This window comes from Chenopodium quinoa, unplaced genomic scaffold (genome assembly GCF_001683475.1).
Source record: "Chenopodium quinoa cultivar QQ74 unplaced genomic scaffold, ASM168347v1, whole genome shotgun sequence".
Lineage (NCBI taxonomy): Eukaryota > Viridiplantae > Streptophyta > Magnoliopsida > Caryophyllales > Amaranthaceae > Chenopodium > Chenopodium quinoa.
The window spans coordinates 10467874-10492294 of NW_018745024.1; the positions used below are offsets into that span (position 1 = coordinate 10467874).

The following is a 24421-nucleotide window of genomic DNA, read 5'->3' on the forward strand; positions in this document are numbered from 1 at the left end:
AAAAATAGGTGGGATTTACTCACGAGTCGAACAATATATTTGATAATATAAGATGAATTCAAATAAGATTAGATAAGTTAAAAGATCAAACAAGAAAAAGAAAATTAAACTGAGCCTTGTCCTCCAGTTAGATTATGGAGGCATGCTCCCAACATACAATCGTTTTTCTCCAATTTGCCTTTCTAATTTAGGATATTGAAGATTTGAAATGAGTGAAGTAGATACCTTTCTAACTTTGCTATGTGTAGATTACACTTTGCAGTGTCACTCTTACAACCTTGGTGGCCTTATGCATTTACAACGTATGATCCCTACATTACTGAGGCACCTTAATGCATTATACAGACAGATACCGAGCAATAGAATTAGAGAAACAAGTATTAATATGCTCCAATTTTCTTACAAAATGACAAGATAGGCGCCAATAAAATACAAAAATTTGTCACATAAATAACCCTAGTAAATGTAGAGTAAAAAAAATATGATCAGAATATACATGGGGAGTCAAGCCACCAGTTGCTAACTCACAGCCCTGCCATCACTATATCTTTAACTACACTGCTAAAAGGTATGCAAAAAATTTATACCTTCTACGAAAACCTCGTTCTAGTTTTTTTTTGTATCTTTAAACTTCAAGATGTTAATTGTCTGATGATCAGTTCAATAGGGTTCAGCTAAACCTAATGGAATAATCAAGAATCAAATAAATTATAATGATATACAAAAGAGGTAAATCGGTCACCTTTCCTTGGTGCGATAAGTCTGCAACACTGCGTTCAAAACAAGGCAGCAACTGAGAACCATACATTACGGAGTATATTGTCATGAAATCCCCACCAATTCATTTGAAATTCTACAGTCGCTTTCGTTTTCTGTGACTCTGTTGTGCAGCAGCATTATTGTTATCATTATCAGAGGTGGGTAGAAGAGCTGAAGTTGCTGATGGTTTTGAAGCAGAAGTTCTGGTTTTTCTGGAAACCCATTTCAAGGGAAGACTATTCACAACAGTGCCAATATCGCTTGCACTAGTAAGTTTAACAAGACTTTGTATTTGATTTAGCATTTGTTGTGTCAATGCCATCGCCTTGTCCAGTTCGATTGAATCATCCATGGGCTTTCTCAATAAAGTTGTTAATAAGTCTTTGAATGAATGGAAGGACATGGAATGCAAACCCTGGTGAATTTCGCACATCATATTGACCTTGATAACATGTTTGCAAAGGTTACCTTGCAAAGCCCAGGCACAATCACAGAAAGCAAATTCTGATCCAGGATTCCAGACTATGTGAGACACATTATTGTCCTTTTGACTTTGCACCTTGGCAAAAGAGTCGTCATTATCATGAAAGCAAACAGCGGTGTCAGGGATTTGCAATGCACGTTGCCATGACGTTGAAGCTATGTACGCTTCCTTCACATCTTTGAAAGTGTCATGTTCATCAGAGTAGCGGTCCAACCAGTAACTAGAGTGCAGCTCAGCGGTCAATTTGTGTACTAACCAATCAACTCTCTGAAATGCACCTAGGTGTGAATCATCATAAAGTTTGCTTTTCAATTTGATATGATAGGCTTCAATAGCACCAGCAGCTTCCTGGCTTGCAAGTGGGACACTCTGCATTACAGAGAGCCACATCTCTAACAAAAGCAAGAAATCTAGGGTAAGCTCAAGAAAGAATATACAAATTATTTACGATTGGGAGTGAAGTAGAATCAAGTCAAACCTAGCTTCGGCAACCAGCAATCTTTAAAATACAGCATGAATGCATTTTGATTAGTGAAATCTTGCATGAACTTCTCAATAGCAACTGCCGAATCCAGTCCCTTCCAAATGCTGCTAACGATATCACCAAGACGTTTGAAAATCTCCCTTCTAACTTCTGTTCCACTGCATTTTTTCACTATATTTCTAAGCCATGCTCTGCGGACACGCCAAGGAGAAAACATCACGGGACAGCAGAATATATCCCTGCAACAGGAGTAAACAGTAGGTTCAGTAAACAGTATATATAGGTTTCCTAAACAAATGTATAGTATGAGTAGCCTGCCTTATAGGCTCCAATTCTGCCGCCGCATCATCTATCACAAAACCACTGACCTTCCATCCAGTATCAACTGCACGTATTCGACCAACTACAGCTTTCATCCACTTTGAAATATCTGGCTTAGCAAAGCTTGGAGTGATGATCCATGCCACAGGGAGTGCATGCTGTCTTGAATCAAACACAAGAAGCGTGCACAAAGGGTACTGGATGTAAGAAATAGCATAGATAAGTACCATGGAAATAGCATTTCCAGTGATTACTCTATGGAAGCAGGGCTTAGATACACAAAAAAGACAATAAATGGGGTTCTGGAAAAATAGTTTCAACAATAGCATATATTATCTTACTCTAAGTTTCTTTAACCCGAAGGTCGAGTCTGCTGCAATGATGCTGTGACGGCCAAAGCGTATCATCTGTTGCAGTTGCCACTCTGTTTGAATCCCCAAAATAAATGGATCAACCTCAGATGAATCCTGATAAAAGAATACAGACTTTTTATTTCGCTCAACCCACAGCCGGACACTAGCTTGGTCATTTAGGTCTAATTCATGAGTAGATCTTTTAATAACCATTCCCAGTTTTTGAACATATTGAGATGCTATCCTGCCAAGTTTTGCATCAGCATCACAGTAACGTTGAATCCCTTCAAGGTGTTTCTGCACTACATTCTCTTCTGGGATTCCAAGGTAAATCATCGACATAGTTTGTTGCTGAATCTCATTGCCAATATATGGAACTTTCTTAGCACCAGGGCCTATGGCATCTCTATCAAGAGCACCATGGCAGGGAAAACCAGATTTGTTCACATGACGTCGCTCATTGTAAATGATAAGTGCAAGTGTCGGGCATGCATACAAACGCTTTACTGCAAAGTGACATGTACAACCTCTCATAGACTGTGGTCTGGCAGCACGATTTCGGGTATTCAGGCGATACCGCCGACTAGGTAATATATCACCACCCTCTCCATAATCTTCAGGTCCAAACGAGCACCAATACCTGAAATTCAAGAGGCAGAATTACACATCAGAGTAAATTATTCATCACTTTTAAAGTCTTTTAAACATACATAAGTGTTCTTACAGCTTATATTCCAAATATTCATCACTTTTGTACTCTTTTAAGCTTCCTCTCCTACGTTTCCTTCCTCTCTCAATATGAAATTGAGTAGGGAACTCCACATTAGAACATTCCCCGAAAATAAAGTCTTCAACTCGATCATAACGAATTTTAGCTACCTCGTCATGGTGCTCAGCAGTGCCAAACTTGGTCCACTTCAGATCAGCAGATGAAAACACCCCTTCTGGTGGATCTTGCACTGATATATCTTCAACAGATTCAATAATTTCCATTTGATATTAGCTACCAGAAAAAATCAGGAACTTGTTGAATAAGATCAATGCTTAACACCGTCTTCTGCAATGTTCATCAGGAAATCTGTTACGCAAACAGCTTTATTCTTTTGTAAAATAAACATAGAGGAACATAGAGATTATATACGGGAGAGATAGTATCATAATCCCTTTATCACGCTAGAAAGTAAAGCCTCCAATGGGGAAATTTATATAGTTTCCAGTAGGAATATAAAATACCAATATAGCACAATGGAGGGATAATTTAAGACAATCATAGAACACAATCCTCAAAGAAAAAGCTGATTTAAACTCCCAATATTCAACTGGATGTTATCAAACATAAGCCATTAGCTATTCTAGAAAACTTAATTTATGACAAAAGGTCAAAATCTACATGTACACAATCAAACTCAAATCAGTCCCATTTCATGCGTTCCTCAATGATATCCTAGGGCACGAAGATCTCCAAGTAAATTTGATTGGCAGTAGCCCTGTAACACAAAAGGTTCAAATAAACACCAATGTACGATACGGTGCCAAACAAACATGCCCAGCTGTGCGCCAAGCACAACTCAGCCAAATTTGATTCAATTAAAGGGTGGTGCAATACATTAGCAACCAAGTTAGATTCAATTATCACATAATTTAAGGAATATGTGATTCAATTATCAAATTTCTAGCAACATAGTAGCTGGTTATGATCTTTCATAACCAAATTTGATTCAATTAAAGGGTTGTGCAATACATTTCATGCATTCCTCAACAATATCCAAACCTCCTAGGGCACAAAAATCTCCAAGTACTTTTGATTGGCAACAGCCTTTAATTTATTGAGGGTCACATCTCTACACTTTTCTAGGAAGCTTAACCTGGTTAAAAGGTTCAAGTAATCACCAACGTACGATACGATACCAAACAAACATGCCCGACTGCGCGCCAAGCTCATCTCAGCCAAGCTATTCCCCGGTTCCCCCACCCCACCTCACCCCGCCCCCCAACACACAACACACCAACAATGCTTCCTGTCAACAAAACAACATGAAAACATCCAACAAAACCTTCAATTAACAGAACACAAAATACATACTTCCTCAGTCCCAAATTTCAACTTCACATTATTAGTTCAAATTACACTATCAACGCGACTATTGATAACGGGGTCATTTAGATTTTTCACTTAATCATCATAAACCCATCTCAATATATAAATTGGGGTTCTCAAATAATTGAAATTACAGTTCACAAGTAGAGTAATTACACTAGAACAAGCGAAAATTCACACCAAGTAATGATAAATTAGCAAAAAAGACTCAAAATAATTGATAATCAATCATACTATAGAAAATATTGGGGCAAAAAATCACTTACCTTAGCATGAAATGCCGCAAATTCGGATAAAAAGAGAATCAAAATGAAGTTTCAACAACTAATAAAATCAAAATTTCAGAAATTTTGTGAGACGGTGGAAAATGGGAGATGGTGGAAGGACAGAGAGACAGAGAGAGAGTGAAAGAGAGAGATGAGCGGTTTAGGGTTTTAGAGATAAATGATTTTTAGTTTTAGTTTATTAAGGATCGAACCCTCAAACCACAATCACAAAATTCACAATCACTCAAACAATTTTAATTTAATTTAATTTAATTATTTATTTTTCATTTCCTTTTTGTTTTGAATAGTATAATTACTCCCTGTCAAAAAAAAATAAATAAATAAATATATATATATATATATATATATATATATATATATATATATATATATATATATATATAATTACTCAAACATTTGTCTACCATTTCCATGTTTTTTTATATGAAAATTAAATTCAATTAAGGATATGGATAACAAATTCAGTATTTATACGGTATTTCGAGTTCAATTCACAACTATATACAAAAATTTCAAAAAGTTTAGTGAAAAGCGTAAGTTTATATTAGTCAAGGTGAACAAAATGATCTCAGATAAAAAAAAATGATCTCAAATAAATCAAAATCTTTCTTAAGTTTTAACAATAATGAAAATTATTTTTGTGTGTATGTGAGTGAGATTTTGAAAATTTTATACATGATCATAAAACTTCCAACTATGTCGATGATTTGCTCTGACTTTGACCACAATACTCACTTTGTATCTTTGGGCGTTAATGAATGGTGTTGGACTTGTAATATTATATAGAGTAGCTGAGTACGTATATACTGTGATATATATTATTTTTTTTAATTTGTTGAATCCAATAATACTTATTTTTTTTAATGAAACCAATATTGATAGTTAAGACTTAAGCATGTGATATACATTTTTTGTAATTACTCTGTAATATTATTGCAATGTAAAATTATTAATTAGTCTAATAGGAGAGCTCAACTATATTAATCAACAACAAATTAAACATCATAGTTAATATTCTTTATTGTACTCATACATATGTAGTATATGCTTTCATTTGTTACATATACAAGTATTACGTAGTATTTAAAAATTGATACTTGTCCCTACTAATAGTCTACCATGCAACAATATAATCACTATATGGTCAAAAGTATATAATTTAGACTAAAACATTTTATAACAAATATCAATTGGTCATATGATGATTAAGTTTGTTCGTTCATATTTCTCTTTCAATCACCAAAGGGAGGTTGATATGTTTAATTAGTATCTAAAATCATTAATAATCAAGTCAAACACCAAACCAAATTACAAATTTATTCCTAAAAATAATAATTAAAGGAACTAACTAAGAAAAACCAAAAACTTCAACTAGACGTGCAACCATGCACGATAAGGGTGTTTATATTGGTCAAGAACGTATTTATTTGTTTAGTTGTTTACATACAACAATATTCCATTCAATTTTTTCATAAATTAAGAAAAAGAAAGAAATCCCCTTGAGTATCTATCTATACGTATAAGTAGTTAGCTAGATAGCTAATTCTAAACTAAACGTGAAATCAAAGATCAATAATCATAATCCATATTGTTTCAGGTGAAAACAATGGGACCTTGTCGAAGGTCCGATGAAGTGGAGAAGACTAGATTCGATCCAAGTAATGTTGGGCCGAAGGTTTCCTGCACAGTAAACACACGTAAACTAGCCTCGGGGGTGTTGCCGAGGAAGGCCCCTCCGATGCTAAAGTCAGTACAGTGTGTAGAAAGAGAACACTATGCAAGAGAATTAATTGCTTGAGGCTTTGCTTGAATGAATGTACAAATGTAATATTGATGGCTTTTATACCTTTGCATACATGGAGAAGTTGGGCCTTAGCCCAATTGGCTTGCCTTGAGGACTGATCTTTGACTTTAGCACAATTGGAGAGATGAACCTTGACCTTGGGCTTTTAATTGGATCATTTAATGCCTAGGCCCAATTGGACTAAATTGGACCCAAACAACTTGCCCCCCAGACCCGATTTGGAAGGATGACGGGTCGGGTTTGATTTAATCAGAAAAGGAGGGAAGTGAATGATTTAATTAATCCAAAAATTTGAATTTAAACCGTAATTAATGAGATAACAACAGTTAAGGCGGATAATTGTGGAAGTTGGACGGATAATGGGCAGTTTAATCGCAAGGTCGTGTGTTTAACGGTTACTTAGTGGGGTATTTAAGAGAAATTGAAACGCGGACTCCCCGTATTCCCATTTCTGGAGATATAATTAGAGGCGCGTCATCTCTCCTCACTTATTCACCAACACAAACCCAGAATTCTCGAGAGAACCCAAGAACCCGCATCAAAACTTCGCAAATTCCCCGAGCATTAAGCTTAGAAACTGAGACTCGCCACTACCAATTCGTAAATCGGCAACTTTCGCTTCAGATTAAGGTAAATTCCTTTGATTTTAGTTTATTTTTCTTCGAATTTGAACTCCTTCCCTTTTTTTTCGACTTTTTTCTTCGAAATTATCAATGGCGAGAGGAGTTAAGGGTAGAGCCCGTGCTCCAAGAAGAGAAAGGCCAATTCCCGATCCCAGGAATAGGATTGGGACCTGGAATGGACAAAGAGCAGAGTCTGACCCTGCTGAAGGGATTAGGGCGACTCCAATTTCCTCGGCTCCTCCTCAGAGAACGGAGGGGCCGAGCGCTTCTGGGCGGGACGATGAAGTTCCCGCTGTCCTTTGGGATATCCTTCCCGGGTTTTCAGAGTGGGAGGATGCCGAAGTAGCTTCGGCCATGATAAAGAACCGCCCCTACTCATGGTGGGTGGAGAATGCCGAACAGTATCGGTTTGCCGAACAAATTGAGTTGCATTACGGCATCCTTGAAGCTGATGGGTATTGGTGCCGAATGCCCGTGGCATCCGATAGAATCCATCGTCCACCCCCGGGGTATGTGGGGGTGTACACAAGACAACTTCAGTATGGGCTGAGGTTCCCTTTGGACGTATTCATCCGAGACTTGCTGATCCATTACAATATTTCCCTATGTCAGCTAACTTCTATTAGCATCTGAAGGGTGATGACATACTTATGGGTCTGCAAGTTCTTCAGGTATGTGCCGAACCTGCACTGCTTCAAAAAGCTTCATCGGCTAGTGCCAAATATTCAAAGTGGGCACGGAAGTCATGGTTCTGGGTGGTACCAGATTGAGTCTCGGCCCCAGTACCTAACCATGTGGCCGAACGACTCTTCAGACAAGGACTGGAGAGGTCAATGGATTTGGGTTAGGGCACCCACGGACCCGGGCCACCCTTGCGTCTTCAGCGCTCCCCGGTACCTTGCTGAGCCTGATCCCGACATAGGAAGTTTAGGTCCCCCCGCAGATAACGGCCCAGATCCAAACCTTAATCAACAGAATATCTTTGGCAAGCTGCCGAACCGGGGGGGCAGCGGCCGAATGCAGCATATCCTGGAGACTTGGCTTCCCGATACGCATTATGTTTTCCAAGAGAACATGCTAGCAGCTGTCGGCCTCAGCCGAAAGTTTAAGGATGGTAAGCTTCTTCGGCTGGGGCCGAGGCCTTTTGATTATCTCTTTTTCTCCTCTCACTTCGCTTTTTTATGCTGTGCCAACCTAACTGAACTGACCTTTCCCCTTTTCTTTTTCAGAGCGGGACGAGACCAACGTCGGCATTAACTACGCTCGTCTTGGCGTCAACCGAGAACGAGTTGTAACTGATCGGGCCCCCTCTATCACTGAACCGCGGCATAGAGAAGTTCATCTAGACTCTTCCCACTTCCAAATTGAGGCTGTTGCTCTGTATCAGAGGCAGAAGCCTTGGTGGAAGAAGAGAGATCCCTGGTTTCAGCTGCTGGACGAAGAAGCTGAAGTTGCCCGTACGGCCGAAGAGGTTGCACGGGTTATTGAAGCTTGTGAAGGAGGAGAAGGGTCCTCCAGGGCTGCTGAAGAAGAAGCTGCAGCTAGGGCAGCTGAAGAAGACGAGGCTTTGCTGAAGACCTCGGTGAGCTTTCAGACTTAATTTTATCTGTTTATGTTTGTTGTTTTGTTTTTTTTTATTTACTCACATTCTTCCTCCCCCCCTGTATTTTACAGTCTGAAGAGAGTAATAGACACAGAGAAGGGAAAGCCCCTGTTCGTCCCGAAGACCAGATACAAGAAGAGTCCTCAGACTCAGACATGGACGAGCAGCCGCTTCAGAAAAGGCGCCGAAGAATGGCCATCATCGGCCCCCATGACTTTCAGCGGAGGCCGATGACCATCGGCGTCGAAATAAGGGAACCCGAGGAAGGCAATGGATCGCCGAGGGTTCCCCGGCCACCACCTCAATCACCTCCAAAGACCCCTTCGCCACCTCCCGAGATGGAGGTGGATCAGAAAACTCCCGAACCTAAGGGAGGGGTCCAAGAAGAAGTTCAAGAGAGTGCTGCTGAGCACAAGAATGAGGATGCCGTGATGCCCAGTGCTGAGGGTTTCACGGCAGACATTGCAAGAGAGGTTGAGGCCTTCGTCCTCACCCCTGAAGAAGAAGAGGTCATAATAATTGACTCTTCTGAGAAGGAGGATGCTGAGCCATCCAAAGTTAAAGAAGCTCCATCGTCATCCTTTCCTTCCTTCCAGACTCTGCAATCTGGAGAAATGGGTTTCGGCCCCCCGAATTCCAATCCCAGATCACATCTTGGACCTCATATGGGGTCAGAACCGAGAAGGTGCTGCAGCCTACTTCAGCGATTTTGCTGGCATGTCCGAAGTAGATAGGACAAGAATCTGGTCGCTGAAGGCCACTGCTGGGATGGGCAAATCCAGCAGATCAGTTCCTGTCCCAGCCAGGTCTAACCAACTGCTGATGATGCAGGTGATTTTCCTTGCCTTTATCTCCTTTAAAATTCAGCTCTTTACTTATCATTATTATTATTATTTTTTATTTTAACTTGTGCTCCTGTTTTCAGTTCGTGCACAATCAGACTCTCACTGTAGAGCTGATAGATACCCTACAAGATAGGGTAGACGCTGCCGAGCACGACAAAAAGGTAGCCGAAGAGGAGTTAAAGCTTGCTAAGCTGAAGCAAGCAGCAGCTGAAGAGAAGCAGCAGAAGGGTGAAGAATATGAGAAAAAAGCTGCTGAAGCCTTCAAAACCTTCTGCGATGCTATGGAGAAGGAAGTTTTTCCCCCACTGATGGAAGGGGAAAAATTCCTCCAAGAGCACATGGGAGTGGACATCTCCAAATTCAAGGCTACCATTGAGAGCCGAATCCAGGAAGGAGCTGCTGCACAAGCTGAAGTGCAGCAGCGGCTAGAAGCTCTTGAAGCCAGCAGAATGGCTGCTGAAGTGATGCTCCAAGCCAAGGATGTCCAACTCTCACAGGCTGCTGCTGCTGCTGAAGCTCAGAGAGCTAAGCTCCAAGAAGCTGAGGATCAGCTGATGGCCAAAAAGGAAGAAGTGGCCCAGGCCCAGACAGAGGCTTCCCAAGTTCAGCAGCAGCTGAATGAGCTGAAAGGTTCCTCCTTCAAGCTCGCCGATGAGCTGAAGAAATCCAAGGAAGACTTGGAGGAGACCCAGAAGAAGTTGGCTGATGCTGAGGCTCTACTCAAAGTCCGTATCTATACCCAAGAAGAGTATGAAATGGGTTTCAGAAACGGGTTCAGAGTGTGCCGAAGAGTCTGCCTACATGCTGAGCCGAAGTTGGACTGGTCCAAATGTGCTGAATGGGTCCAGGATCCCGAAGACCCTCATATGAAATATGCAACTCCAGTCGAAGCTGAAATCCTTCAGGCTGAGGAAGCCGAAGAAGAAGCTGAGAGAAAGGAGTTGGAGGCTGAACAGAGGGAAAGGGAGGCTCGGCAGAGTGCAAAGCCTGCTTCTTCTGCTGCTGGGGCTGAGACCACCATGGGGCCCAACAATGCTGACCAGTCTGATCCTCGGGCTGAAGCATAGGAACTCGAGCAATCGTCTTCAGAATCTTGCGGTTCATCATGCGCTCAACTTTAGACTTGCCGCTTTCTGAATTTTTGCCTTGTTTGTTTTTTGCTTTAGCTTGCCTTGTCGTACAAAACAGTTTATTTTTTTGCTTCTGTACGTATTACGGCAGCTGTTATTTTCCGCTTGTGGGCGGCTGCCGATATAGTTTCTTAACTTATTTGAACTTGTAGCTCAATTTCTGAGCATAAATTATTAATTTGATGTTCTTTTCTTCAGCTGCTTTGTTTTTGAGTGCTTTACTGTTTCTTCAATTCTGCTGAACATAAACTTGCACTGGTAGTGCTTCTTGCCCCCCCAGAAATTGAAGTATGGCTTCAGCTGAATAAACAATTTCTTTATTTCTTAAAAATGGGTATTCGAAACACAGGGCCAACTGAAGGCAATGCTTCGTATAATGGCTTTCTGGGATACAAGGCTCAGTTAAGGCAATATCCCAGAATTGTCCATGGACTCATGCCTTTGGAGAACAAATCTTACTGAAGCTTGACTTCAGCTGAAAGACTAGAGTTCTTTAAAAAGACGAGTTTGCCAGCAATCAGAAACCCAGTTACCCGAAGGCGAAGGTTTCAGACGAGGCTGAATAAACAATTTCCAACAGTTGTTGTTATCCTTGATTTTCTGTCTATCATTGAAAAATGGATATCCGAAACACAGGGCCAACTGAAGGCAATGTTTCGGATAATGGCTTTCTGGGATACAAGGCTCAGTTAAGGCAATATCCCAGAATTGTCCATGGACTCATGTCTTTGGAGAACAAGTCTTACTGAAGCTTGACTTCAGCTGAAAGACTAGGGTTCTTTAAAAAGACGAGTTTTGTCAGCAATCTGAAACCCAGTTACCCGAAGGCGAAGGTTTCAGACGAGGCTGAATAAAAAACCCTTAGAGAGTAGATAGAACCGAGAAAACTTTGAAAGGATAAAAAGTTGCGAATATTTATATAAATGGCGGCTCCAAGGCCTTTCATTAATTCAAAATGTACTTACAAAGATTGTTCTGCCCCGAAGGGTTTACACATGATATTTTTTCAGTACATCAGCGTTCCAGTGATTTTTCAACTCAGTTCCATCCAACTGCCGAAGTCGGTATGTCCCTGGCTGAAGCTCATCACAGATTTCATAAGGCCCTTCCCATGCAGCTGAGAGTTTCCCATGGATTCGGCCTTTCTGAACTGCAGCAGCATTCCGAAGGACAAGGTCTCCAATTTTAAGAGGCCTTGCATGGACCCTTCGGTTATAAAATTTGCTGATTCTCTGCTTATAAGCGGCCATTTTGTCTCGGGCTGAGTCTCTTACTTCGTCGAGGAAATCGAGAGATTCCCTCATCATTCGCTCATTCTCAGCCGAGAAGTGGTGCACTCGTAGGCTCTCAGAGCCAATTTCCACTGGAAGAACGGCTTCGGCACCATACACCAGTTCAAAAGGTGAATAGCCCGTTGCCTCTTTTTCAGTTGTCCGAAGGGACCAAAGGGTTCCAGGGAGCTCCTCCAGCCACTTGGACTTTTGATCTTCCACCCTCTTCTTGAGGGCATTTAGGATCTGTTTATTTGCAGCTTCGGCTTGTCCGTTACTTTGCGGGTGGCATACCGCTGAATATGCCAGTTTGATGCCGAACTGATCTGTATACCGCTTCAGTGGTAAGTTATCAAATTTCCTCCCATGATCGAAGACAAATACTCTCGGGATGCCAAAACGAGTGATGATATTCTGCCAGATAAATTTTCTGACAGTTTGCTCTGTAATGTTCGAGGCTGCTTCGGCCTCGATCCATTTACTGAAGTAGTCAACACCAACTATCAGCCATTTTTTCTGGTACACAGCCTCTGGAAATGGTCCTAGTATATCCAGTCCCCATTGGGCAAACGGGAGTGGATTAAGGATCGGCTGAAGATCCCTTGCTGGCTGGTGGATAACTGGAGCGTATTTTTGACATTTTTCGCATTTCCGGACCAGCTCCTTAGCATCTGCGATCATGGTGGGCCAGTAATATCCAGCCCTCAATGCCTTGTGGGCTAAGGTCCTTCCCCCAATGTGGTTCCCACAGATGCCGAGGTGAATCTCCCGTAGGATATAATCTGCATCTGTTGGTCCCACGCATTTCAGCAATGGGGCTGAGAAGGACTTTTTCAGAAGTTCCCCCCTGAAGACAATGAACCTTGAGCTGGTTCTCTTCATCTTGGAGGCCAAAGCTTTATCTTCGGGAGTTTCTCCCCGAAGCTTGAAAGCTAGGATGGGGTCCATCCAACTAGGCTCTGGGTCAGCGCAGCACACTTCAGGTGCTTCGTCGACACTTCTCTCTCGACGCACTTCTACATATACAGATCTGTTCAGCTCGGTAAGAGTTGAACTGACAAGTTTGGAGAGTGCATCGGCTTGAGTATTCTGACCCCTTGGGATCAGCTGAACCTCAAAAGTTTTCAGCTCTGCAATGACTGACTTGGTCTTGGCAAGATAAGCTATCATGGAGGGCTCTTTGGCCTCGTAGCTGCCGCTAATCTGATATGCAACTAGCTGAGAGTCTGTTTTCAGGCAGACATGATCGGCTTCCAGGGAGATGCACAATTCTAGGCCGGCGATTGCTGCCTCATATTCGGCTTCGTTGTTCGAGGCCTTAAAAGAAAATTTTAATGCATACTCGAAGGATTTGCCTTCGGGAGAAGTTATCACTACTCCTGCCCCCGAACCGTTTTCGGTGGAAGATCCATCCGTAAACACAGTCCAGACTTTCTTTTCATTGTCTAGCGCTTCTTGGTATGAGCATTCGGCCAAGAAATCCTCTAGAGCTTGAGCCTTAATGGCAGCCCTCGGACGGTAGCTGATGCTGAATTCGGTGAGCTCAAAAGCCCACTTGGCTAGCCTACCAGATTTTTCAACCTTGCCGAGAACTTTTTCCAACGGCTGATCAGTTAAGACCACTATATGATGGCAATCAAAATAGGGCCTCAGCTTCCGAGCAGCTACTACTACCGCGAAAGCGACTTTCTCGAGTAGAGGGTAGCGAGTCTCGGCATCCGTCAGTGTATGACTGACAAAGTAGATCGGTTGCTGACTTTTACTTTCTTCCTTCAGCAGTACTGCACTGATGGTGGCTGGGCTAACGGCCACATACAGGTACAAAGTTTCTCCTTCTGCTGGGCTAGCCAGCGTTGGGAGTTGAGCCAGATGCTCCCGAAGCTGTTTAAAGGCGTCTTTTTGCTCTTCCTCCCAAACGAGCTCTTTTGTTTTCGGGAGTTTCAGGGCTTTGAAGAAAGGTAACCCCTTATCCGAAGCTCTGGGAATGAACCTCGAGAGGGCTGCCATTCTTTCAGTGAGCCGCTGAACATCCCGCTTTGTTTTCGGCTCAGGAAGGTCGAGCGCTGCTTTGACTTTGGAGGGATTGGCATCAATCCCCCTTTTGCTGACTATGAACCCAAGGAATTTCCCTGACTTCACGCCGAAGACACACTTCTTCGGATTCAGCTTCATTTGATGCTTTCTTAAGGTGGCGAAAGTTTCAGCCAGGTCCTTAACATGGTCCTCGGGTTTTTTGCTTTTGACGATCGAATCGTCGACATAGACTTCCATGTTTCGGCCCTTTTGATCGGCAAAAACTTGATCCACCAGCCTTTGATAGGTTGCCCCCGCATTTTTCAATCCGAAGGGCATCATTTTGTAATTGTACACCCCAGCGTTCGTGACGAATGCTGTCTTTGCTCGATCGTCGGGGTGCATGAAGATCTGATGATACCCCGAGAATGCGTCCATGAAACTAAGCAAGGCATGACCACTTGTCGAATCGACTAGCTGATCGATCCTCGGCAAGGGATAGAAATCCTTCGGACAAGCCTTATTTAGGTCCGTGAAGTCAATGCACATCCTCCAGGTACCATTGGCCTTCTGAACCATCACCACATTTGCCAGCCATTCTGGATATTGGCAAGGCTCGATGAAGCCTGCCTCCAGCAATTTTTTACCTCGGCTGCGATGTCTCGGTTCTTATTAGCGGAGTAATTCCGCTTCTTTTTCTTAATTGGTCGACACGTTGGGTCAACATTAAGCTTATGGGAGATGAGGTCTGGACTTATCCCGGGCATATCAGCTGCCGAGAAAGAAAACACATCTCTGTTGTTCCGAAGGAGCTGAATAAGTTCACAACGGGTGTTCGGATCAAGGTCCATCCCGATTGTTACACATTTCTCAACGTCTCCTTCGGCCAACTCAACTGTTTCAGTCTGTTGGTCCATGTCCATTGCTGATGGACTGGACTCTTCAGAATCTGGCCTGCTGCCTATGTCAACAGGTGTCCCAGTCTTTTTGTTCTTCGGCTGGCTCTCTGAGTCTTGCTGTTCAGCTGAAGAGCTAGCCTTTTCCCTTTCGGGCCCATTACCTCTAGGTACAGATCCTTGGGCCGAAGCACTTAGGCCTTTCGGCTTTTTTGTGCTTGGCTCTCTTTCTTTTTCTTTCTCCTCCTCATCCTTGTCGTCATCTGGGCGACTACTGGATGGCTTGAGGTAGTTGCACCTTCGGGCGTCCTTTTGGTTGCCCTGTATCCTTTCGGGGAAGCCAGCGTCTGAGACGTAAATCATCAGTTGATGATAAGTTGAGACGACCCCTTGGATCTCATGAATTATGGGTCTCCCCAAAATCACGTTGTACACTGAAGGAGCGTCAATGACCAAAAATTCAATCATGACGTTCCTGGCTGCCTCATCGCAGCCGATGGTGATAGGAAGTGTCACCTTCCCATCTGGATAAGTTGAAGCCCCGTTGAACCCGGATACCGGGTAGGGTACCGGCGTAAGGTGCTTGGGCTTCAGCTTGATTTGATTGTAGGCCTTTCGGAACAGAATGTTTGCTCCGCTGCCACCGTCAACAAGGACCTTACTGACGTCGTGGTTGGCCACCGTGGCGATGATCACCAACGGATCCTCGTGAGGGAACGTTATCCCCCGGCAGTCGACGGCTGTGAACGTCATGTTCGGCACCGGCGATTGGGGAGACTGAATGTCAGCGTTGTTCACCTGGTGAGTCAAAGCCCTAAGGTGTCGCTTGTGCTCCCTCTGAGAGCATATTCCTCCCGAGATAACATTGATCGGAGAGAATTTCCCCTCCGGCTTTTTACTGTTCTTCCGGGGGAAGTCGAGGTCTTGTCGAGAGTCCTTTGCTGACTTCTCGGACTCTTTTTTCTCGCGGTGATCCGCGATGTATTTTTTCAAGTATCCCTTCCGGACCATGTCCTCTATCTGGTCCTTCAGTTGGATACACTCCTCAGTGTTGTGTCCCGGAGATTCGTGGAACTCGCACCACTGATTTTTATTTTTTCGCTGATACCACTCTGGGAGTGGTCTCGGCTTTCGGTAACTCTGCTCCTCCTTCGTCACGCTGTAAATTTTGGCGCGTGGAAGAGAGAGCGGAGTGTAGGACTCGTATCTGCCTGTGTATGAGGCAGATTTTTCCTTCTTTGGGTCGCTGGCCGAAGATTGCTCCGAGGCCTTTGACTTTCCCTTTGCCTTATGGCCTTGTCCTTCAGGCAAGGGTATTTGTCTTTATTTCCCTCCCCCGAATTGAGGTTGGGTTTTCGCTTTGTTCCATTCTTCGGCTCGGATGAACTTATCCGAGGCATTCAGAGCTTCCTCCAAGGTCTGCGGGGTATGCATGACCATGAAGTCTAGGAACTTCCCGAGCTGAAAGCCATTCTGCATTGCAAAAACGGCTAGCCCCTGGTCCAGCTGAGAGACGCTGGATGACTCGTTACTGAAACGGGTCAGATAGTCTCGGAGGCTTTCGGTTTCCCCCTGTTGCAGACTCATGAGTTCTGTAGTAGTCTTCTCTCGGCGGTTTGCCGTGGAAAACTTGCTCCTAAATTTGGAGGACAGATCATCCCACCCTGTTATGGAGCCTTGCTTTACTCCCTTGGAGATCCACGCTTGCGCGACCCCCTTGAGAGTGGTTGGGAAATATTTGCACCAAGTCGCTTCGGATCTGGGGCAAAGATGCATATGAGTCTCATACGAGGCCACGTGGTCCTTCGGATCCGAGGTCCCGTCATATGTGATGTGCGACGGTATTTTAACCGTGGGCACGTGCTCTTCCAGTATCCATTGCTCGAATGGCGAACTGGCGGGTAGCATAACGGCCTTGCCCTTGTTCCTGGCCGAAGGGACCGCGCTCCGCCCTCTTAAAGAGGTAGGAGTGGTTTTTGTCCCTGGCTGGGAAGTCTGGGCCTCGGCCGCAGGGAACGAGAGGCGACTGTGCACGCTCGGTTCCTTGCCGCCGAGTCGGTCGAGGACGCTTCGGCGAACAGTCTAAGGTCGTTCTCGGTGAGTAGATTCTGGCCGAGAAGCTGAGCTGCTGCTCTTATGCGTTTCTGGTCGGGAGGATGAGGATCCTTTGAAAAATTGAGGGTTCTTTTTCCTTTCTTTTTCAGTTTTCCAGGTATCTTCTTCCCATTCTCCCAGTTCCCGGGAGGAAGGAAGCTTCCCACCATCACGGTCTAGCTTCCTCCGTTGATGCCGGGTATGCGGAGGAGTTCGATCACGAGGTGGTGGCATATTTTGTGCCCTCATTGCCTCCATGAGCACTGCCAGCGCTCTTGCCACCTCCTCCGAGCTAGGCCCCGCCAAAGGGGTCCTCGGCCGAGTATGGGAATGAGAGCGCACAGTCGATGGTTGGCTTTGGGGCACTGAATGTGTCCTATGATCGGACTCACCCCTGCTAGACCGAGAGTGACTCGGCCTATGATGAGAGTTATGAATTACGGGAGAAAGGGAATCCTCCCTGTATGATCCTCCCCCCGAGCTGGCACCCTTGGGAGAGTTCCGGTCCGGCGAGGGTGATGGTGTAGGGGTTTTAGGCTTTTCGCCTGCTCCTTGACGGAGGCCTTTTCTCTTGCGGTTCTTAGCCATTGCTACTAAGATTATTGCAAGATGATCTTGGTTAGAAATTTGGCTTAAAGATTTTTGAAAGTCTTCCCCACAGACGGCGCCAAATTGTTTCGGGTGAAAACAATGGGACCTTGTCGAAGGTCCGATGAAGTGGAGAAGACTAGATTCGATCCAAGTAATGTTGGGCCGAAGGTTTCCTGCACAGTAAACACACGTAAACTAGCCTCGGGGGTGTTGCCGAGGAAGGCCCCTCCGATGCTAAAGTCAGTACAGTGTGTAGAAAGAGAACACTATGCAAGAGAATTAATTGCTTGAGGCTTTGCTTGAATGAATGTACAAATGTAATATTGATGGCTTTTATACCTTTGCATACATGGAGAAGTTGGGCCTTAGCCCAATTGGCTTGCCATGAGGACTGATCTTTGACTTTAGCACAATTGGAGAGATGAACCTTGACCTTGGGCTTTTAATTGGATCATTTAATGCCTAGGCCCAATTGGACTAAATTGGACCCAAACACATATATTTATCATCATCAAAAATGTCTTTCACCAAGCTTGGCCAACAAACAATTTCATCCACCAATACTTCATCAAAACGAAGACTCTTGGTTCTAATTCTTCTCTTTGTTATCTCTTTCCCTCTTCTCTTCCTTAGTACGGCGTTCTTCCCTAATCCTCAACTCGTTGATGTCATCCATCTCCAGACACAGTCTCAGACTCAGACTCAGTCCTCCATCTTATATCCAAACAAGGTCATACCACCTAAATGGCTTAAGGTCATTCTTGAGACTCACTTAACACCTTATGAAACCCTTAAGGTGGGTTTGGTCAACTTTGAGGATCTAGACCGATCTGACCTGGATCTAGATGGGACTGCAAAGTATGTACACATAAATATTGATTCCGTTTCATCTAATATAACTTGGGAAAAACTCTTTCCAGAGTGGATAGATGAGACGAATCCTCAAGGTTGGTGCCCAGAGATCCCCATGCCAAAGCTGGGGAAGTACTTTGGGCTCGACGTGGTGGTGGCTCAATTGTCATGCAAGGAGGAAAAGGTAGAGATTGAAAGTAATGAAAATCATAGGAAAGAGGGAACAAGAGATGTGGATAGGCTACAAATAAGCTTGGCAACTGCTCATCTTGTTGTTGAGAATGGGATTAATAGCCAAGAGAAGGATGTTTACGCGGTGTTTATTGCAAATTGTGAGCCCATGTTGGAGCTATTTAGGTGTGATGATTTGTTATGGCATGGAGGGGAATATTGGGTGTATAAGCCTAATATAGAGAAGTTGAAGGAGATGGTAAAAATGCCTGTAGGAAGTTGTGCCCTTGCCCATCCTAGTGCTAGAAATCCAGGTAATAATTTATTTGCTAATCTAGGTGTTACATTTTGGTTACATGCATGCATGTTTATTCTTTGTTATTGTTAAATTAGGGTGAATACATTTTCATGCTTTGGAAATCATGCTTTAGCAAAATAAGATGCTCCATCACTTTTTTCTTCTTAAATGTTGGGAAACAATAGTTTTGACTTTTGATTTCTTCTTTATGTGTAAGAATATTTATTGTTTAAATTAGATGAATAAAAGCATAGGGCCAAAATTCATTAACAAACTTGACAAAGAAAGGAAGAGCAACCAACTCTTATAATAAAATAGACAAAAGATAGAAAATATGATAAACTTGAAGAAAACTAATAAGGGATCAAGTGATTCAACAACACAATATCTAATATTGATTACCCTCTATAATGACACACTACATAGTCATCAATCCTTCAATATTGACATTTAGTGAGTCAACAAGTCTCTTAGGAACTTTTCCCATCCGTCCAAAATTCATATTCTCATTGTAAAATTTTGTCTCTATCTACGTGTCATCAAGGATATGATATGATAGTACTAAATATATATATATTTTTTATTATTAATTACAGTTTTGCCATTTTAATAGTTTACCTTGTTTAATTCGAATTATAGCATTCCAATTATAAACCATTTATTACTTGTAGTAAACGCAACAACATTTATCAAACATCAAATCATTAATTTATTATATTAAAAAAAATAAAATTCTACAAAAACAGTTTAGGAGAGAGACAATAATAAATATAATACAACCAACAATAAGGGATGTAATTAGTATTACATATAATTAGTTGATCTTGACAATTAGACAAAGAGATACCATATACTGATATACGAGTACATTTTTTACATAACAATGGTTAAGATGTTATTTTCTATATAACATCATTCTACATCTAGCAAAACATATATTAAGACTATATTTCTAAATTAATCCACATAATTGGTCTTACAATGAAGGTTAACGTATTGGTTTAATTTTGTTCATTTCATTTCATCATAGATATGTGTATGCACGTTGTATTACTTATATTCAATCTTGGCTTAAAAGTCAACTTCTCAACTATATATACGTATATTATTAAAAAGTAAATTAATTAAAACCTTACAAAACTTGTACACTATAATTCAATAAATTACTCACAAAATTTTCTTTTTCTAAGATTTACCAAATTGATTTATCTTATTGCTAATTAGCATCCACAGGTAGTAGACAATTGCAAGCCTTCGCACGTCAATTACCTTATGAGCTTCAAGGGTTAGAGAGATCACCAAGAGAAGCCTATGTCACGGTCCTTCACTTGTCCGAAGACTACGTGTGTGGAGCCATAGCTCTAGCTCAAAGCATCCTCCAGACTAACACCACTAAGGACCTAATCCTCCTGGCAGACCGGACCATTTCACGTAGTTCTATCTTAGGTCTACAAGCCGCGGGTTGGAAGATAAAACGAATTGATCGAATCAAGAGTCCCAATGCCAAGATAGATGCCTATAACGAGTGGAACTATAGCAAGCTAAGAATATGGCAATTAATCGAGTATGACAAACTCATCTTCATTGACTCCGATTTCATAGTGTTACGCAACATTGACCATTTATTTAGCTATCCACAGCTCTCAGCTGCACCTAATGACAAATGGCTCTTTAACTCGGGGATCATGGTCCTAGAACCATCTAAGTGCTTTTTTGATAATCTTATGAGCAAACGTTACACCTTTAAGTCCTACAATGGTGGGGACCAAGGATATTTGAATGAGGTCATAACCTGGTGGCACAGGCTAACCCTAAAATTAAACTTCTTAAAGTTTTTCGACAAAGAAGGTGGTGAGCGACTAGTCCCTGAGGATCGATACACGGTCCATTTCCTAGGGACAAAGCCATGGTTATGTTATAGAGATTATGATTGTAATTGGGATAGAGACGATTATCACGTGTTTGCTAGTGATCATGCACATGCAAAGTGGTGGCAAGTGTACGATTCATTGCCAAAGAAGTTGCAAAAATATTGTAGGATGACAAGGAAACAAGATAAAGGTGTTCGCAATAGAAAATCAAGGGCTCGAAAGGCTAAACTTTCTGATGGGCATTGGAAGATTGAGCTTAAGGATCCTAGACAATATAATTTAGTGGGCTAAAAAGCAACATCATAGTTTTATTATTAGTTAGTTTTAGTTTATTATTCATTTATATTTAGATTTTTACTATTTTTTCTCCCTTCATAAACAATTCATATAAACCTTGAATTGTTAGCCAAACAAGAAATATGGTGGGTTGGGGGACGAATGGAATGATTTTTTCACACATTCATGAGAGCACACATCGAAACTACAGTATTATTAGACGAGAGGCACAAAAAGACATTTATTTAAAGAGTATATACTTCGTGTGTGTGTGTGTATATATATATATATATATATATATATATATATATATATATATATATATAATATATATATATATATATATATATATATATATATATATATATATATATATATATATATATATATATATATATATCGATTGAGGATTGGAAGGAATTGGAAATTTTTAATCTTTTAAAATGCTATGATATTAGATAAGATGAAATCTTGTACTATGTACAATATTCTCAAGATTACTTGTGAATAACATATATATGGCCATATGTTTCAAAACTTCTCAATAGGTAACACAAATGTGCTTATTATAACTCACTAAGTTATAGTGTATGAACATACAACGATTACATACACATAATATTTCTCAATAAACATACAATGAATACCATCGATATTAACAAATTAAATTACATTCATAATATTATTGAATTAACTAGTGGGTAAGTACCCTTAATCAACGCAATAATATCTTTGTTTACAACATATATGCACGAAGTACGTGCAACTATATATGCATGCAGATTCACCCTATAACAAACTAACTTAATTAGTTTAGACCTTATAAATTACATTTGTACATACACACCAAACTTTTATTTCACTTTGAAAAAAATCTCCAAAGACTACACACTTCACATACACTTGACTAAATTAGGTAGCTAACTAATCCCTAACTAATACAAAAGACAACAATGAATACATGCATGTAAGCCATAGTTTCTTAGAATATGGGTGCTTATACAAAGTCTGTTGGCTTACAACTACCTTCTTCCATTTGCAACACTTCATCAAGTCGACGACTTGTAACATATCATCTTGTCTTATTGATCTTCATCTCCTTCCCTTTACTCCTCCTAAATGTGTTCCTCCCCCATCCTCAACTCATTGATGTCATCTTTCTTCAGACACAGTCTATAACCTCCTCCTTTCCCTCTCCAAGCAAGGTTAAACCACCAAAATGGCTCGAGGTCATTCATAGAACTCATTTGAATGCTAAGGAGCCATTAAGAGTTGGTTTGATCAACTTCGAGGATTCAGAGCAATCTCACCTGCAACTAGGTGGGATTGCAGAGTCTGTAACCATAAATTTTGAGTCTGTCTCTCCTAATGTCACTTGGAAGAAGATCTTTCCAGGGTGGATTAATGAGATGAACCCTAAAGGAAGGTGTCCAGAAGCTATCCCCATGCCAGAGACTGGGAAGTATCTAGAGTTAGATGTGGTGGTGGCATGTTTACCTTGTAGAAATGACCTACTGAACAAGGGAAAACTTAGTCATTGGGAAGAGGGGATTAGAGATGTTCATAGGTTGCAAATTAGCCTAGCTAGTGCTCAAGTGATAGTTGATCAAAATCATGGAGTTAACAAAGACAATAATGATGTTTATGCAGTGTTTGTTACAAAATGTGAACCGATGGTAGAGATATATAGGTGTGATGATTTAATATGGCATAGAGGGGAGTATTGGGTATACAAGCCTAAGGTTGAGAAGTTGAAAGAGGTGATTAGCATGCCTATAGGAAGTTGTGCCCTTGCTCGTCCTTATGCTAGGGCTCAAGGTAATTAAGATGTTTAATTATTCCATTAATTGTGTATTTTGTTGTGTTTGGTGTGATCTTATTTTGGTTTTGGTGGAATGCTACTATGCTAGGTTTCATTTTGGTATAACAAACTTATGAACTTGTTTTTGATTAGATTTTGGACAATAGTGATTTAAATGGAATTTTATTATGAAAAATCAGGCTTCATTTATAAATCATGATGATTTGCCTAGCTACATACTAACAATATATATTTCATTTATTGATTTTTACGTGGTCATTCCATCGTGGATGATAATAGTACTGTGCCACCCTAAATAATTTTGGGTACAGTGTAGATAAGATGTAGTTAAGCAAGCATCACAATTACCAAGTATACTCAAAACTATCTAGAATAAATCAAAATTTAGCTAGCTAGAATAAATTTGTGTTTTGATATACTACTACATGACATAGGTTTGCAAAACATTGATCAATTGTCAAAAGAGCTACAAATGACGAGTTCACCAAGTACCAACAAGCCAAGACATGCCTATGTAACGGTTCTTCACTCGTCCGAATTTTATGTATGTGGAGCCATAGCTTTAGCACAAAGCATCCTTCAAACTAACACCACCAAAGACCTAGTCCTCCTTGCGGACCACACCATCTCTAAGCATTCCATACAAGGCCTCCAAGCTGCGGGTTGGAAGGTAAGGCAAATTGATCGTATAAGGAGTCCTAACTCCAAGGTTGATTCCTACAATGAGTGGAACTATAGCAAGCTTAGGGTGTGGCAATTGACCGAGTATGACAAGGTTATGTTCATTGACTCTGATTTCATTGTGCTTCATAACATTGATCGTTTCTTTGACTACCCTCAGCTTTCAGCTGCACCTAATAATAAATGGCTATTTAACTCGGGGATCATGCTCCTAGAGCCATCCAAGTGCTTTTTTGACTATCTTATGAGCAAACGTTACACTTTAAAGTCTTACAATGGTGGAGACCAAGGGTATTTAAATGAGATCATAACTTGGTGGCATAGGCTAACAGTGAAATTGAATTTCATGAAATATTTTCCTAAGGAATTTGGTGATGAGTCGAGATTCATTCCTAAGGATCAACACACCATCCATTTCTTAGGGATGAAGCCATGGTCGTGTTATAGAGATTATGATTGTAATTGGCATAGAGAGGAATATCACAATTTTGCAAGTGATGAGGTGAATGCGAGGTGGTGGCAAGTGTATGATGAAATGCCAAAAGAGTTACAATACTATTGTGGGATGACCGAAGAAGCTGATGCAAAACTCCGCGAATTCAAAGCCCTTGCCAAACAGGAAAAGCTCAAAGATGAGCATTGGAGGATTGAAATTAAGGATCCTAGGCAGTACAATTTGATAAATTATGTTTAAATGTAAATTTTAAGATGGGCAATAGTCCTACTTTACAAAGAGGCATGAATATTAATTCCAACCATTAAATTATGGATAATACATAATAAATACTTTATAA

The 24421-nt window shown here is 41.5% G+C and overlaps 3 protein-coding genes across 4 annotated transcripts; 2 read left to right on the forward strand and 1 right to left on the reverse strand.

Moving 5' to 3' along the window:
- Positions 1–365: 365 nt before the first annotated feature.
- On the reverse strand, positions 366–4955 carry LOC110708613. 2 transcript variants are annotated; one of them, XM_021886786.1, is made up of 6 exons: positions 4766–4955; positions 3126–3458; positions 2390–3041; positions 2046–2245; positions 1722–1966; positions 366–1635 (listed from the first exon to the last, which is right to left on the reverse strand). In XM_021886786.1, exons 2-6 carry the CDS (start codon positions 3392–3394, stop codon positions 854–856), a joined length of 2148 nt encoding a protein of 715 aa, XP_021742478.1. In that variant the 5' UTR covers positions 3395–3458; positions 4766–4955; the 3' UTR covers positions 366–853. The 2 variants fall into 2 exon arrangements, with proteins under 2 accessions (XP_021742478.1, XP_021742479.1); XM_021886787.1 differs by having other exon boundaries at positions 3126–3479.
- A 13218-nt stretch (positions 4956–18173) lies between these two features.
- LOC110709000 (putative UDP-glucuronate:xylan alpha-glucuronosyltransferase 4) lies at positions 18174–21378 on the forward strand. The gene is made up of 2 exons (XM_021887226.1): positions 18174–18993; positions 20211–21378. The coding sequence occupies exons 1-2, from the start codon at positions 18174–18176 to the stop codon at positions 21137–21139; spliced, it is 1749 nt and encodes a 582-aa protein (XP_021742918.1). The 3' UTR covers positions 21140–21378.
- Positions 21379–21998: 620 nt separating this feature from the next.
- Positions 21999–24392, forward strand: LOC110709001 (putative UDP-glucuronate:xylan alpha-glucuronosyltransferase 4). Its single transcript, XM_021887227.1, has 2 exons — positions 21999–22942; positions 23381–24392. The coding sequence occupies exons 1-2, from the start codon at positions 22114–22116 to the stop codon at positions 24319–24321; spliced, it is 1770 nt and encodes a 589-aa protein (XP_021742919.1). The 5' UTR covers positions 21999–22113; the 3' UTR covers positions 24322–24392.
- The last annotated feature ends 29 nt before the right edge of the window (positions 24393–24421 follow it).